At 38.0% G+C, this 17,177-nt stretch overlaps 1 protein-coding gene across 1 annotated transcript in view; it reads left to right on the top strand.

The window, feature by feature from the left end:
- Positions 1 to 17,177, top strand: part of LOC139712950 (RAB11-binding protein RELCH homolog) — a 40,702-nt gene that overhangs the window by 1,614 nt on the left and 21,911 nt on the right. Inside the window, exons 2-12 of the mRNA XM_071624731.1 lie at positions 4,465 to 4,626; positions 5,680 to 5,738; positions 7,210 to 7,323; positions 7,845 to 8,048; positions 9,281 to 9,369; positions 11,237 to 11,632; positions 12,238 to 12,418; positions 13,061 to 13,173; positions 13,652 to 13,814; positions 15,054 to 15,191; positions 16,582 to 16,746. Of these exons, the coding sequence (XP_071480832.1) occupies positions 4,465 to 4,626; positions 5,680 to 5,738; positions 7,210 to 7,323; positions 7,845 to 8,048; positions 9,281 to 9,369; positions 11,237 to 11,632; positions 12,238 to 12,418; positions 13,061 to 13,173; positions 13,652 to 13,814; positions 15,054 to 15,191; positions 16,582 to 16,746 (1,784 nt within the window). The remainder of the gene's footprint in view (positions 1 to 4,464; positions 4,627 to 5,679; positions 5,739 to 7,209; positions 7,324 to 7,844; positions 8,049 to 9,280; positions 9,370 to 11,236; positions 11,633 to 12,237; positions 12,419 to 13,060; positions 13,174 to 13,651; positions 13,815 to 15,053; positions 15,192 to 16,581; positions 16,747 to 17,177) is intronic.

The raw sequence follows: 17,177 nt of genomic DNA, 5'->3' as shown, positions 1-17,177 counted from the left end.
CTAGTCCATTTATAAAGTGAAACCTACATGTAGTCGGAGTTTAAATGATCTTCCCTATTTGAGCTGTATGACAATGGTTGACTTGTACTCTACTGTGACATTTCATCATGATGTTGATACAATGTATGCCATGATATTACATTATCTCAAATATTTTCCTGACTGCTTACATGGATGCCCAGTGTGAATGATGTAGGGTTTACACACTACAAATTACCCAAGTCTTAAGACCCATGATGGCCGAGATACATATTGTATTGGAAGTTCCACTGTACCAGTAAATTGTGTGTGCACTTGGTGCTCTGCCATTACAATGTTCCCCTTGTACGTGCTTCACCATAGTGACAAATCACAATTGTTCATCCTTTTGCCCACAGGCAGTGGAGATGAAAGTTATTTATTTCTTTTTCTTTTCTTTGTCATCATGCTATCATAAGTTCTTTTACCATGGTAGTGGTATCATTATTATTAAAAACTCAATGTCAGTCTATGGTTTACTGAAATACAAATTTGTAAGGTTTCATAAATACATAAGGTTTCATATGGTATAGGATAATAGCAGTTATATTTAACATGTACATGTATGATGGACTGTTAATTGATTTGCATCTTTGAAGACTTCTTTTGATGAAGGCTTTGATAGAATAATAGAAATTAAACAGGCAGGAAGTGTACCAACACACTGTAGGATTGATGGGCTTTAAAAGATTACATTGTATGTACAGTTTCAGATCTAATGCATTCCAATGTATAAATCACAGTAAAACCAAAGCACCCTGCATGTACAGCATAGAATATACACTGTAAGTACTGACCAGTGACCACACAGACCAGTGAACAAGAAGAGGTAATAGCATTGTGATTAATGAAATTACAGGAGAAATGAAGAAGGATGCATGCAATGATTTCAACTTTGAATGTGCATGCTATGTTTACATGCATCATATTCTTTACAAAACAAATAAAAAAAAACACCAAATCAATTCAAACAAAACCTGCTGTTCTAAAGGTACACAGTAGATTAGAGAGCTTGCCTCCTAAAATAAGAAGTGTACAATAACTATGAGAAACTTCATGAGTTATCCAGGGTCTTTGCGATCATTTTTTCATATCATTCCTATGCTGTCCAATGGCATGAATGAGGAAAAATTTGTCAATAATTTTAATATCTACTTTATGCAAAATAGGCCTGCAAATAAATTCCACAACATGATGAATGTGTGTGATCAACCCTCAAACAACTCAATTTTCCAGGCTCTAGACATTTAACATATGAAATAAATGTATGCGAGGAGTTGTGGCTTAAACGATTGCAGTAAGATGTTGCAGTTTGTCAGTATCAGATTGTAGTTCAATAGTATTACATACATGTACATTGTAATAATTGTACTAAAGTAGTGAGCTTCTATACAGTGTACTTAATTTTATAATCTAAGTACAGTTGTTGGTACTAATGATACTGCTGATTATTGTATTAATGATCCATTTCAAAGAATTTCCATGCATAAGGGATATTCAAAATCATTATCCTCATGTATTATATTATGCTTGTACAGCATATTAATTACAGTTTATGGGGAAAAGTAGCATTATCTGCATGATTTTGACATAAATTGTTTCCTTAAATGAGTGATTCTTAGTAACTGCATGATGCTCAGTTCACTCTTACATTTTGTATGGACAGGAAAGGTTTGAATAGATATAGAGTCTGCAATTCATGAGACAAAAAGACTTGTCATGATCATGAGTGATAGCGTAGTTTGTAGGTTTCTTTGGTAACAAGCTAATCTAAAAGCCTATAGTATTATTGTAATCTCTTCCTGTTTCCTCAAAATGTTTCACTATGTACTTCGTTTTAAATGACTTTACCCATTGAAGCAATATAATTGTCTTTTATGATGATAACCATTGATTTTTATCATAGCCATCTAATACTAAAAGACACTGAATGATGGGCATGTATTTACATTAATTAAGGCAATTTGTCAGTCACTTGTATTAAACAGGTCTTGAATCAGTAATTTGAATAATTTACATGTACATATCTAAGTTTATCTGATATCTTTTTGAGGGACTTCACGAAGACATGTTTCTAAGCATAGACATGTATACATTTGTACGGAAATACACCGTGGACGTATTGATTTAATCTTACATGTATGGTAGTGGCAGCTGAAATGTACCATCTATAGGAAGTTATCTTCTTAGTAAATCTGCCTCATGTGCTGTGGTGTAATAAGGTTCAATATTTCAGGCCGAACCATGGTATACATTGTACATGCAGGTGCAGTTAATGCGCATCTTAGTACAATGTCCAGACTGTGAACGAGTGCTGGCAGTGTTTGTGCATATTCAGCGACATCAACTCACTGAATTATTTGTCTCCTTTTCTCTGAAAAAGAGGGGGCGGTGTCCCTATGCAATAAACATCTGGATAGAGTCCCAAGTGTACTGTAAACACTAGAAATATCAGACCCAGATTGTTTTCTCTTTTACATGATTATGTGAAGTGAGTTTCAGGTGTCATTGATGATGCAATTAAGAATCATGAAATCATGTTGGATGTACAGTAATATTGTAGACCAAGCCTGAGTGATCACATTAATTGCTGGTAGTTAATGACATATAGATAGAGGAAGAGGGAAGGGAGAGGAAAGGAGCTTCATTTGATACATTTCTCTATAGAATCATAGTACACTTTTAAGTCTAGATTTACTGGATGTACATTGTAGAATGTAGAAAAGAATACAGTACACATGTATGTGGACCTCTGGCTCTGACTGTTAAATGCACTGTAATCTCCATCTTTCACCTGTGATTTTAATGCAGTAGATTAGATACTGTGAATATAAAAGTAAAGGTGTCTGCTGATAGTGCCATCTCTCATGAACCAATATGATGTCACCGCAAAAAAAAAAAAAAAAAAAAAAAAATGAGTTGCATGTGATGCTTATTACAGTGTGTAAAAGTGGTGTACAATGCAATTAGTATTCGTGCTGCTGTCAGTGCTACAGGAATGCCTACATACAATTTTTGGTGTAACTCACAGATGATATCTGCTATTGTATTGAAAAGAAACAAAAAGGGACAAATGAAATGAAGAAATTTAGATAAAAAAATCAAAGCAAAGCATTGTTAAATATTTCACTGCATGTTTGTCATGAGCAATTTGTGTACATTGTACATGATGTAGATTACAAATGATGTAATGTTCACAATATCAGACAAGTTATCAAATGAATGAAGAAAGTAATCAGTCGTCTCACGATGTGCAAACGTTGAGAGGTTGCGACGTTTCGACTGCTAACTGCTAGTCTTCGTCAGGCAATGAACATAGACTTCGCTGCGTGCGGTTTATATAGCCGCGAAGGGGGCCCGGGGCGACCGGGCGCGCGCTATTGTCCGGCTCTACCAAGGCGTGAGCTGGACTGCCATTGGCTGGTGCCGCTGGCCTGCTATTGGTCGAGGTGCTCCTGGCGCGGGAGCTGCGTTATGGTTGGCCGCTGTCAATGGCCAATCACCGGACGCGGTGCTGCTATTGTTCCCTGCCGTCTATGTTCATTGCCTGACGAAGACTAGCAGTTAGCAGTCGAAACGTCGCAACCTCTGAAAGTTTGCACATCGTGAGACAACTTATTACTTTCTTCATTCATTCTTCACCATGATGAACCTCTTCCAATCCAAAGTTATCAAATATTTGCTAAAAAAGCAAAAATCAACCGCTTTTGACCAAGTAATCAAATTACATGAAGTATACATACATACCTATTTGTGATTTGATAAAATTCAGTGAGGCCACAAAAATATTGCATTATGCAATATGCAATATTTTTGTGGCTAATATTGTATGTGGGTGTGTACAATGAATGCTCTTCAGATTTATTAGTTATGAAGAAAGTCAATGTATTTTTAAAAATATTAGCATTTAGAGAATAAGTTACTAATAACTATTCATGAGGGATTTTTTTTTCCTCTAAGGCACTGGTGAATCAGTATTATTCTTGAAAAGTAAAGCATGCTACAATGTACAGGATGTATGTACATGTAACTGTATACTGTGTACATACAGTACTGTACAGCTTTGAAGTATTATACTAGTTGATGTTTACACAGCACCTTTTCAACTGGGTACATAGCACTGTGTTGCCTTCAGAAAAACAAGGCATTTGATATACAAAAGTGGATGTACCATGGAAGTTCACTGAGAATGTAATGAAGTATACATTTATTGACAAATTCAGAAAAGATCATTTAGGATAATATCCGAACTGTAAATTTTCAGCCTTTAATTTTGTCATTTTACTGTATCTACATTTTAGCATTAATGTGAAGTCAACTGCACTCTCCACTCTTAAATGTATTCGCTGTGAATGCAAAACCAGCTGTGTTTAATGTCTATGTAATAGAATTTCCTGATGATACTCCTCACCTTTCAAATATCCCTTGCCTGGTTTTGCCATCTAGACCGTACGTCTAGCGAAACCACCTTCGACTCCCTTGACATGGCACGCTATTCCGACGACGGCAACAACCAGGTTGACGAGAAATGTGCCGTGCTGGAGTTTGAGCTGCGGAAAGCCAGAGAAACCATCAAGTCACTGAGAGCTAACCTAACAGAGGCAGCAGGTGGGTGTTTGAGTTCCCACTGGTATGGAGTTAGAGTTTGTGTGTCCCTTTTGTAACCCTGGAAAATTAAAGATTATTTTCATACATTATTTGTAAGCTGGTACTGAGTGTACCAGTATGTTGTAGAGGTAGATAATCCAGACCTTTCCTCAGAATGATAAAAGTGGAAACTTCTTTACGATGGAGGGGAAAACAGTAAGTAGTAATTTTCCAGTGGATTTTTTTGGCCCCCACCCCCCCCCCCCCCCCCCCAAAAAAAAAAATCCAACTGTTATTCCCGGTAGAAAAGGGAAGCTTATTTTTGAGTGACATGGGGTTAGTCTTTCATCTCTTTGGAAAAAAAAATGATGATAATAAGTGATTAATAACAATAATTCTGAGGTGTAAATGAACAATTTCATTTGTAATGTTGGAAGACATTATTTTCAACCCTGCAAAATTTCATGATGTTTGCAAAAGGATAAGACCTTTAAGGAGTACATTTACTGATCTATAGCCAAAGACTACAAGTAATCAGTTGTGAAACGGCTCATAGAGGGAATTCACTCTTGCAAAAATTTTTCTTTTCAAGGAACATGGCCAACAAACAAGACTTGTCGTAGATAAAAGCTACTGAAGCACATGTAATAGATAGAGTCACTTCGGATGATACATGATGAGGAACTTCTTTAATATTACCTCAACTAAATTATAATTTTCACATCATCACACTTCATGTACATGGTATCTGGAAATAGCTCTCTTAGACGGTTATGACACAGTAATGTCACTTCTCATTTGCAATACTTTCGATATTTTGTGTTGATATTACCTAAGTATGTAGTACATTGTATTTTGACTAGTTGCTGATATTGACTTTAGGTGATTTTCCTGAAGCCATGACTAATGCTGACATTTACTCATTTCCCAAAGTTTTATATGTATTTGTGTGTGTGTCTATGTGTGCAAACATATTTTTATTTGAGATTAGGTAATTCCTATTAGACTCCTGTCCTGTGAAGCTGTTAAAATGTATGATATCGCAATCTATGTATGACTCGTGTTAAATTCCAGAGAGTGACATTCCATCTCCAGTCCATTCCAACAAGGACCCAGAAGGCAATGCTGTTGAGGTAAGAGTGAAGTATTCATATGCAAGCTGTTTCACATTGCTGTATGCAGTGTATATTCCAGCGTGTGGAGTGAAGCAAGAATAATTCATGTGATTGAGAGCCATGGTAGGCAAATTGGTGGCAACTAGTGCAGTGTGGTTTTTGTGGTGAATTGGCAAAAATTTGAAACGTCGCTCTCTTCTACTGTGCAGATCATGAATGCTTGTACATGTACCAGCTAGTACGTGATTGTGTCTCCATATTCAGTACAAATGAGAAATTGTTTCGGGACAGCTCAGAGTAGAATAATACTCGTAATAAATTATATTTTTTTATCATATTTCAAAGAGTACAAGGTAAAGCTTATGCTTTTAAGTTTAACTTGAAGAGCCTTTCTTACCCCAGTGCATATTTTCAACAGAGAGTCAATTCTACTAGGTTTGGGACTAATAGGAAGTATCGTTTCAACCAAATGCTGCTTTGGGCGTAAATTACAAACTGTGCGCTGTACTTAAGCCGTCCAAAGGTCACAGATAAGGAAAACCTTACTAATGCCGGTAATGTACCCAAAACGCATACAAGGGAAAGAGGAAAAAGGAATGACAAATGAAAATCCCCCAGTGAAATGAAGGCTGAAGCATTGTGCATAAACTGGATTTGCTGCTGGCCATTTGGTTCTCTTGTAAGGAAGATATTACAGAATTTCTATTTGTTGAATATAACATATATTTTTTCTATATAAAAGAGAGAAAGTTGTCATAAAACAGTTTGATATGAAATACAGTCACTCACCAAAATACTACTAGAAATGTGTTAAACAATGTTAGCTCATCATTCAATAGGAGGCTAAGGCATCTGCCTAACTTTTACTAAATGTTGGTAAGGCTGCGTTCACATATAGAAGTATACTATTCGGGTATTCGGGGCTCGTTTTCGAGGGCGCGCGAATAGCTTGAATCGAACGATAGGATTTCCTCACACCGGTTCACATAAGAGGGCACCTATTCGAAAGTACCGAATAGCTGCGAATAGTATAGCAAAGTGGGAATCGAGCTTGTTCGATTTTCTTGCAGCGTATACCGTCTCTTGTCTATGAAATAATGACAATTTTGGTCTGGATTTGCCCTTTAGCAAAAATAAGCATGTAGACTGACATTCTGATGCAGTTTAGAAACTGTTAATAAGATTTGCTGGGATGTAGGAGGAAGAAATCCTCACTGCATGGGATGGTGAGTTGTCGATGCGGGTGATGGTGTATTCGGTGCCCGAATAGCGAATAGCGAATACTGAATACCGAATACTTCTATGTGAACGCAGCCTAAAAGCCTTACCTCCCATTGTATGATCATCCCCAATTGATGGAAGTTTCCTGTATCAATATCTCATGATTATTCATTATGTTGTGGGTCTGTTTGAACACATTTTTTGTCCTTGTGTGCATGTCTGTGATATGTGTTTGTATTTTATGCTGTGATTTGTGGATGACGTGCAGGAAGCTACAAGACCCCTAGAGAGGAGAGCTGTTAACTTTCTAGTCAATGAGTATCTCATGAACAACAACTACAAGCTGACCTCAATTACATTTGCTGATGAAAATGAAGACCAGGTAAGTTACATCTGAGCTTTTTTCTTTTTCTTTACTTTTTGATTGAGAGAGAGATGAATTGAAGGAATCATATTTGCCATTCTGGTGTACTACATTCAGCATACATTGATTGAAAGTTGATGGCAGTGCTTAGCATCAAGCAGATCAATTACTAGAAAAGCAGTCATGATTATATGTGCACATCTCAGTGGAGATCCAAATTTTTACAGACTACAATATATTTACACATTTGTTTTGTTGTTGTTATGATCTGACCAGTTTTGTTTTTGATAAGATGTGTGAAGTGTTTGTTTACGTTTTGGAAGCTATAACAATCGAGTGCAGTTCTTATATTGAGTTGATTAATCTTTCATTCCCTTCAAAATATTTTTACAGTGGCTATATGTTTTGAAATAGTTTGTTATTTCTAAAGATTCAAACAAAAGGCTGTCCATGGCATGAATATTGGAATGTGATTTAAGCCTTCATCATACACCCTGATATTGGGAAAAGTTTGGTTAATGAATCGTTTCAAATGACAGGATTTTGATGACTGGGATGATGTGGGCCTGAACACACCCCGCCCCCCTGACCTGCTCCACCTCTACCGGGACTACAGTCGCCACGTCATCGTCCGCCCGGAGACAAGGGAGTTTGGCTGTGGAGAGGACAGCATCGATGAAGAACAGCCAGAAGCAGTAGAGGCCGACCTCAATATGAGTATTGAACAGCAGAGACAGCATTATGTGAGCTGGATTCCACATTCGAGATATATTGTTACACACCGTGATGGAGAAATTATTATGCCATAACCTTATAGCCTAAAAGTGCCATAACCTTGTAGCCTAAAAGTGCCATGAGCATCTTTTTGATGGATTGTTGCACTATAGAAGTATACACTATTGTTATTATTGTTGTTGTTGTTGTTATTATTATTAATAATAATGTTATTAATGTTGTTATTATTATTGTTATTATTATTAATGTTATTAATGTTGTTATTATTAATGTTATTATTATTATTATTATTATTATTATCATTATTATTATTATTATTATTATTATTATTATTATTATTATTATTATTATTATTATTATTATTATTATTATTTTGATGACCAAGCAACCCCTTGTAGCTTTAAGATCCAATGTCATAATCTTTCACTGATGTGTGGGCACTCTTGTAAAACTATTAGTTTCACATATATCGATATAATTATTTAAAAAAAATTCATATATTGACCAAAATGTATGGTCCAGGTTGGCTGTCACAGACAAGTTTGAACTGTTGAATTGTACCATAGTATGTGCACACAAAGGACAGTTGAGCGTGTATTAGCAATGCTATAGTTTGTCACGCCAGTAGTTATGTTTATGTCACTTCACACAAAGTATTAAAAGGCACTGCCTTACAATTAATTGTTAATCTGTATTTCATTTTGAAGGATACTTTCTGTCAACAGCTTGCATGAACATTGGTTTTTCTCAGAAAGTGACAGTGACCAAAACCTCCTCTGATCTTTGAGAAGAGGAAAAGGATTTTGCAAAGTTTTGGCAGTGAAATTTCTTGAATTCATGATGCCACCTGATACTGGACATGATGTTGTCAGTATTTGGGAACATAAGTAACTTTTTGGGCTCGTCAGTAACTATTTTCTCCGGTGCCCCACTCAGGACCCTAAAATCTGAAGATATAAAATTTTGGCTGCCCAAACTGAAAGGAAGCATAACAATCCATTTTAAATGTTAGTTACCCAATCGGGCCACCAAAAGATACCAAGTACCCTTTCTGGAAATTTGGTGGGCCGATATCAATTGTTAATGGCCATGGGTCACTGCTGGCGAAGAGCCCTATAAATGTTAGACTTGAAATACTGATTGATATAGTTGGGACATGCAGGAAAAACAGTTTCCTTTCACCAAAGCACAGGTAGTTGGATAGAAGAGAAAACATCACATGGAATTCATTGATTTGTAGGAAGCCGAAATGGAAGACATGGACAAGCAGATGTCTCAGCTGAGGTTGGACAAAGAGGAACTCCTAGCTGCAATCGAGAAGATGGAAAGGTAAGGAAGGTTCTGTCGACCGGAAGAGAGTTGGGATGTGGTGTGTGTTGTGGTGGAATGTTTACATATGACAAAATAATCTGACTGTGGAAGAATCGCTTCTGTGTGGAGAAGTACCAAGATTATGTCAGTAATAGCTTCTGTAATTTAGATGACAGTACTTCATACTATTGTATACCAGGTATATGAGAAATTTCAGTAGTAATTTGCAAGCATGTATTTGGCCACCAACCCTTGCTTGTATTTGCATAAATTGCTTGTCTGAACCACATCATTTTACCCATATCGTGAATATTTTATGACTTCCAAATATCGCACTCTACGAGAACAGCGGGCCATTTAATTTCCCTGTTGCACATCCAGGATATACATAACTCGTCACTGGGGTAAAACACACACAAATATTTATCTGACACTTTACAGAAAGGAATGCATTCCAAGCAACCTTTGACCAGACAGACCAACAGAGGATTGCCATAACTCCTTATCAGTTCCACGATACAGTCACTACTTGTTTTATGATAGCTCTGACACTTAACACAGCTTGATATAAAACATCCTGGATTATCAAAATGTATGTCTAAATGTGTGTTTAGATTTTGTTGTTGTTTTATGGGTGGTGTATAATATTGGTAGTGTACATATATTGGATGTTACCCCTGCTTTTTAGAATTTATCAGACATCATTTATGTCCCATCCACAGTAACAGGAATGTATAACAGATCTTTTTCTCGTGTCTTGCTTTGCTGATATAGTACTTCATTCTGAATCTCCCAACAAGTAGGTACATATAATGTAATGCGGTGCATACATTTTGTTAATGAGAGTTTTGAGATAAACAAACTTGAGCATCCATGTCATTGCATTGCCTTTGAGCGGCAGAAGGTTGCTGATGCAGAAGTGCTATGTGTGTATTCTAACAGATATGCATGCCGACATGTGTATGTACTAATGCCGTAATAGGGCCCCAACACTTGTCTCAATTTCTAGAGGGGTGTATTGTATGCTGTTTATTGGTACTGTATTAAGCTAGAGTCTGCCCTTTGCGGCCATCTTCTAGATCAGAACCAGATTGATCGACACTAATAGCCCAATTTTATTCCAATTCCAAATCATTTTCATATTTTAAAGAAAACCTTAAGTGGCATCATGTTAAGAGAGCAATCTGTACTTGAGCCATTTTGCACAAATACAAATCATTGAAATCAAACATACATGTAGATATCAGACATAAATCCTATGGGCTAGATTTTTATTGATTGAGAGCAAAGTTGATTTGTTTTGGGGTTTGATTTTAAATAAAGGTTCTTTGTGCACCAGATTCTAATATGATCAAATAGTTTATAAACCAAATAATGCAATTTCAGCTTCCAAAATTCATTTCAAAAAATGAATTTGAATTTGAGCTGTCAATTACAAATGACAGAATGTATAAGCACCTCACAATTCCATCCCACACAAAATGAAGTACATCTGTTTTCCTTTCTAATCTCAGGTCTTGTTTACAGCATTTTGCAAGTGTTGATATGAATTGCTAACAGCATGCTCATAACCATTGTTATTTGCAAGAAAACAAAAATGTTGGTTAGCTATGGAATGCATTCTTTTGGGCATTAAATTCCAAATTTCCATGATATCGTGCTTTTCACATACTATTTGAGTAACTAGTTGATGCACCTATTGTGTTGCTAACATGTCTAAAAAAAAATTATAGTTTAGTGTGATGTGTGTGTATGAAACATTATGATCTTTATTATGTGTTTAAGCTGTTTCTAAGGAATGTTAATAGCATAATGAAGCCTCATTTGAATGCTCTGAAAATGTTGTAAAGTAATGAGTGAATTTTCCATCATGATCATTTTCTAGGGAAATCACAACTCTCAAGACACCCAAGCAGTCAACACCAAGCATCAGCCCTATTACCTCCCCCATCAAGGACCCTGCATCCATCGCCAGTGAACGAGGAGAGAGACGCGAACCCATTGGTCAGGAAATGACCGATGACACACCCCACATATCCATATCGTCCTCGCCCCCATCCAATCAGGTGGAGGCACTTCAGGACATCTCAGAACCCGTGGCCGAGGATGAAGACGGGGATGGGGTCGGAGGTCAGGCGGGTGAGGACGACCCTGACGCCGGGCCGCCTCTCGTCAACGGTGATGAGAGGAGTGGCGAGGGTCAAGAGGAGGACAGGGGAGAGGTCGAAGGTCAGGGAGATGAGCAGGCAGAGACGGGAGATGGATTCTTCACCAGGAGGAAGTAAGATTTTTAAACATTCTTTTTTGAAGTTGCAATCTTCCTGTAAAGTAAACTTTGTGGTAGGATGTAGCTTTGTAACCACTAGAAGAAGAAATCCAAGAGCAACTGATGAGTCCCTTCACCTCCAACAAAGACATTGCAAACTGAACATTTTAACTCCACTTGGCATGAACTGGATGATTGGAGGATTTTATGGACAGTCTTAATTATGTTTGCAATCAATCCTTGTAATGATATGGAGACATGAGTTGTAGATGATTAAAGAGCATCGGAATATCGTTGGTGCATTCTGTATCACTAGCAGCTGAATGATAAGTCACCATAAAAATGTTAAAGGATGTAACGATGCACTGCTGAATCGGAGGCCAGTTTCATGAAGTCATCGCATAAAAGTCTTCACATAAATCTCAGAATGGCCAAAGTCGCTCAAATGTAGCTATGAGAGACTTTCAAAGAGAAGTGAAATCTGTTTCATGAAATCTCTCATAAGTGTGTCTTATGAGCAAAAACGTCTCTCATAAGACTTTCATGAAAACGGACCCCAGGACTTTTTGCTTTTAATACACATATATTTATGCCCTATTCATTCCAAAACCTCTTGACAGAAATGTGTCAGAAGCGTTCCAGCGGGCGTTGCTGGGCACTGTAGTGCATCCCGTGGAGACCACAGAGGCGCGGCTCCTGGAAGAGGTGTCCCACATCGCTGCATCAGGCCAGGGTATTGTGGAGATGCTGGCCAGGTGTCTGCCCCACATCATCCCCAACGTCCTCCTGGCGAAGAGAGAGGTGAGGCTATGTAGGAGGGAAGTGTCTTCAGTACAATACTTTTAATTAGCTGCACTCGTAGAAGTATGTTTTTATGTGAATGTTTTGAGCATGACTTCGCAGTTTGTAGGAAAAGTGCATCTTCTGTATTGTCCAGTAGAAGGAATTAATAAAGTTTGCATGTGGACCCTTGTAGCTGTGTAGGTTTTACTTTGTTATACAAAGCTGGCTGAGTTTGTGACAGAACCCTGGTATTCCATGATTAAATTTCTTTTCAAAAAGGTTTTCTTGCAAGGTCCTGGTTTTGTGTAGATTTTACTAGATTTTTACAAACTTGACTTCAGACACAAAAATTCTTCTTGTTTATTATTGAATTTCATCATTTAACCCTGCAGAAATATGTTCATTGATTGCATGCTCATGTATGTTTCAGTGTATTGTTAACCCATTGAGAACGAGTCCCGAGTATACTTGGGCAAGTGTCTATTGAAAATGCATGTTGTAACAAAATCAGTCCGTCCTCAATGGGTTAAACCTTAGTAGCAATAACCTAGAACCCAGTTATGTCAGTTTCAATTACCATCATTAAGGAATGAACAGTGTATTTTGCGAATGAGCATGTACAACAATGTGTTCCTTTGTCAACAAATGTCTTGTGTGTAGGAGTTAGTACCATTGATCCTCTGTGCTGCCTCATCACACCCGGAAGCCAGGGAGAGGGACCAGCTGCTCAATCTACTCTTTAACTTGATCAAGAAGCCAGATGAAGACCAAAGGTGGGTATGGGAGCTCTTTCGTAGGCTCTCGCAAGATTTTATATCACCCTGCCCCATGTTCAGACATGTTTCTGCCTACTGAGAACTGCATGGTATCCCTAGTTTTCAGGGCATCGGGAAACGAAATGCAGAACGAATGATGGATGTTAGTTAGATTTACATAATTGAATTGGGAGATGATTACTAGTCTCAGTGGAAATAAAACATTGTAACTGCAGGACTCTAAAAGAAATCATGCCAAGTGTTTGTAGCCTTTAATTTCAGAGAAAAAAGTACCAACAAGAGTGTGATATTTGGGAAGAACATTGTTTTATGGAATTTTTACAAGCCTCTATGTAGTAAATATGAAGAAGGTTGTGTCAATACAGAATGAACAATACATAAGGTCAGAAAAAAGTGAGATATTGGTCATACGAAATGTTTGTATCCCTGTGTATCATTGTTTGAGGATAATCTCTATCACTGAATTATTCCGCAGACAAGTTATATTGAGTGGCTGTGTAGCCTTCGCCAAGCATGTGGGGCCAACCAAGGCTGAGGCTGAGCTACTTCCTCAATGCTGGGAACAAATCAATCACAAGTACCTTGAGCGGAGACTACTGGTCGCCGAGTCGTGTGGGGCACTTGCACCGTACTTGCCAGTGAGTTTCCCCATCTGCATGTGTGCGTGTGTCCTTTATGGTGGTGTATGTATTCAAGTGTACTCCTTGACAGGAGATATTATGTTTTTATATTATTTTGTATGTGTGAATATCTGTACATTTGTTTACCTGAACATTCAAGTAGGATGATTCAAGTGTACTGCCTGACAGGAGATATTGGTTTTGTATATTCATTTTGTATATTTAAACATTCAGGGGGGGGGGGGGGGGAATGTAAAGAAGCAAGGAATGAAATCAAAATAAAACAAAACTTTATTTGCCCAAGCTCATATTTTCCTCATGAAACTGAAAGCACAGAAAAGGTTGGCCCTGTTTGCTAACCACATGATGCTCTGGAAAGTTTTTTTTTTTTAATGAATTGTTGATTCTTCTTCAACTAATGTGTTTCTTATTTTCCAACAGTATATATATATTTGTAATTTGCAAATCTGCTTGTGTCTTATGTTTTATTAAATACATTTTTGAGAAGGCAGAATGAAAAAGCTGAAATAATTAAAGTTTTTGAAATTTAGTCAAATTTGAAAACCTGTGAGACTAGAGTCACTGTTTTGATTCTAACATTGTACTAAACTACATGTAGTGCTACTGCTATTACCACTACTACTGCTACAGTTGTACTTCCACTAATTCTTCTAATTCTTCTACTGTAAAAGTGGATATTTTCGCGCGACTAATTTTTCGCGCTTGGCCAGGTAAGGAGAGTTTCGCGTGTTTTTAATTCCGCGTAATCAAGACATCAACTATTGGAACATATAGCAAGCAAAAATATTGCTGTGCTTTTATTTTCGCGCTAGTTTCTCGATGCACAAAATGCCCAAAAATTTCAACACCGCAAAAATTTGCACTTTTACAGTAATTCTCCTTGTTTCCTTTTCCTTCTTCTTCATCTTTGTCTTCTTTTCATCATCATCATCATCATCATCATTATCATCATCATCATCATCATCATCATCTTCCTTGTTATCATGTACTGTACGAGCTGAAATTTTCGTGGTGGTTTTATTTTCGCGAATTTCGTGAATCGCCTTTGAACCGCGAAAATAACAACACGCGAAAATAACAACGCGCGAATAGCTAAGTTCAGTTAAACCCTCGCAACCGCGAAATTAACAACACGCGAAAATGTCCTCCAAGTAGCAATTCGCGAAAATATCTGTACGCGAAAATTTCAGCTCGTACAGTAAATTTATATCTTGTTGTCATGCTTTTGTCCTGCAGAAAGAAATCTGCAGCTCCCTGGTGTTGTCCATGTTGCAGCAGATGTTGGAAGACCGGGCCGAGGAGATCCGCTCGTCGGCGGTCAAGAGTCTCGGTCTGGTGTTCTCCCTCATCGACGACACGGACAAGTACAACCAGGTGAGTCGTGGGGGATGGCATCAGTGGAACCAGTCCTGCCTTTATGCAAACTCAGAGGAGCTATATAGATATTTTACTCTTCTGGACAGGATTGACAGTTGAATCCAACTTAGAAGAAGAAGAAGAATCTGAAGAAAAAAAAGCTGATTGCTGACTGCCAGTTAATGCTTGGATATTTCCTACTGGAGATCGAGTGTTAACTTTAAGAGCTGATTTTATGTGGGCCAGGTTGATTTTTACCTTTAACCGTGATAATGTGTTGACCTAGTCAGAACTCCTTTAGTTGCAGTACCTGCAATCCAACATAGTAACAATATTGTGATACTTCAGCAAGGTTGCCCCCTTCTTACCACCCCCTGGCGAGGAAATAGTGAAATGCTAGAATATAGTTTGCTCTTACTTTGATGGAAACATTGATTTCCTCTGGTGATGCTTACATCTGTCAGGCTGGCTGTAATGATCATTTCTGCATTTTTTAATTTTATTTCATTGAGACCATAACATGTGTTGCTTTCTGTGATACAATAACTCAGATCTGGATTCACTTCTTTCAGAAGTGGCATCATCTGCATTAGTTGATGTATGAGGTGTCATTATACACCACCACATAGCACATTGTCAGAGCATTATGTTACATGCAAAATTCATAGTACAGGTGTGAGATGGATATGAAAGTGGTTGCCTTTTTATGCAATCCAGGGCTCGACACTAACTTTATTTTTCGGTGGCCCGATGGGGCCACCAAAATCATCAATTTCAAATTTTTGGTGGCCCGAGAGAAAAATTTGGTGGCCCCCCCAAAAAAAACATTGATAAAAGTCCATTTTTTTTAATAAGTCGCACACTCACTGCATGCATTTATGCATTTCCGGCGCAAAAAGTTACAAATTTATTGACACACTTTTCAACAAATTTTGGTGGCCCGAGATGGGCCACCAAATTTGCCCTTCTCTGAAATTTGGTGGCCCGACTTTCATTTTTGGTGGCCCCGGGCCACCGGGCCACCGTTAGTGTCGAGCCCTGCAATCTTTTGATTTTCACATTTTTCTCATATGACTGTGGTATTTAACATTACCTTTTTTCCAACCAAATTTTAGATCATAATTCCTTAGTTGACAGTCAAGATTTAAGTCCTCCAAGGATTTCTCATTCCTTTGTGTGTGTGTGTGTGTGTGTGTGTATATGTGTGTGTGTGTGTGTGTGTGTGTGTGTGTGTGTGTGTGTGTGTGTGTGTGTGTGTGTGTGTGTGTGTGTGTGTGTGTGTGTGTGTGTGTGTGTACTAACTACTTACGATAAATCCATTCATAGTAAGGAAGAAAAGTTTGTGGTATATCATAATAGTAAACCATGTCTTGTACTCTCTTTCTCTATCTCTATCCTGCCTACCCAGGGCCTGGACCTGCTCTTGAAGGCCCTAGGCGACAGCTCAGATGGTGTAGTCAATGCAACTCAGCAAGTCTTTCTTCCTGCCTTTGCCGCATGGGCCCAGGATCTGAACAGACTCGAGACAAATCTAGTCTCAACTGTACTAAAGCGCCTTGAAGTCACTGCAATAGTAAGATTACATTTCTCTCCAGTCACTTTGTTCTCTTTCTCTTCACCGCCATCACTCTTTTTCAGTCACTTATACCTCTCTTATTGATGTATCTCCAATATACTGTAAAAGTGGATATTTTCGCGCGACTAATTTTTCGTAGTTGGCCGTGTAAGAAGAGTTTCGCGTGATTTTAATTCCGCGGAATCAAGACATCAAGTACTGAGACATATGGCACGCAAAAATGTTCGCATGGCTTTATTTTCGCGCTAGCTTCTGGGTGCGCGATATGCGCAAAAATTTCCAACACCGCGAAAATTTCCACTCTTACAGTATCAGTGTACTCTCTGTATACATCTCTCTCATTCAAACATTCAATTCATGAGTGTGTCTGTGTGTGTGTGTGTGTGTGTATGATTGTTTTTCTTGATGCTCAAGTAGTAGGAAGTCGA

This window comes from Diadema antillarum, unplaced genomic scaffold (genome assembly GCF_040938485.1).
Source record: "Diadema antillarum isolate AM-2024a unplaced genomic scaffold, OU_Dant_1.0 seq00001879_RagTag, whole genome shotgun sequence".
Lineage (NCBI taxonomy): Eukaryota > Metazoa > Echinodermata > Echinoidea > Diadematoida > Diadematidae > Diadema > Diadema antillarum.
The sequence above is the reverse complement of the archived record's forward strand: the minus strand, read 5'-3'. Positions and strand labels throughout refer to the sequence as shown.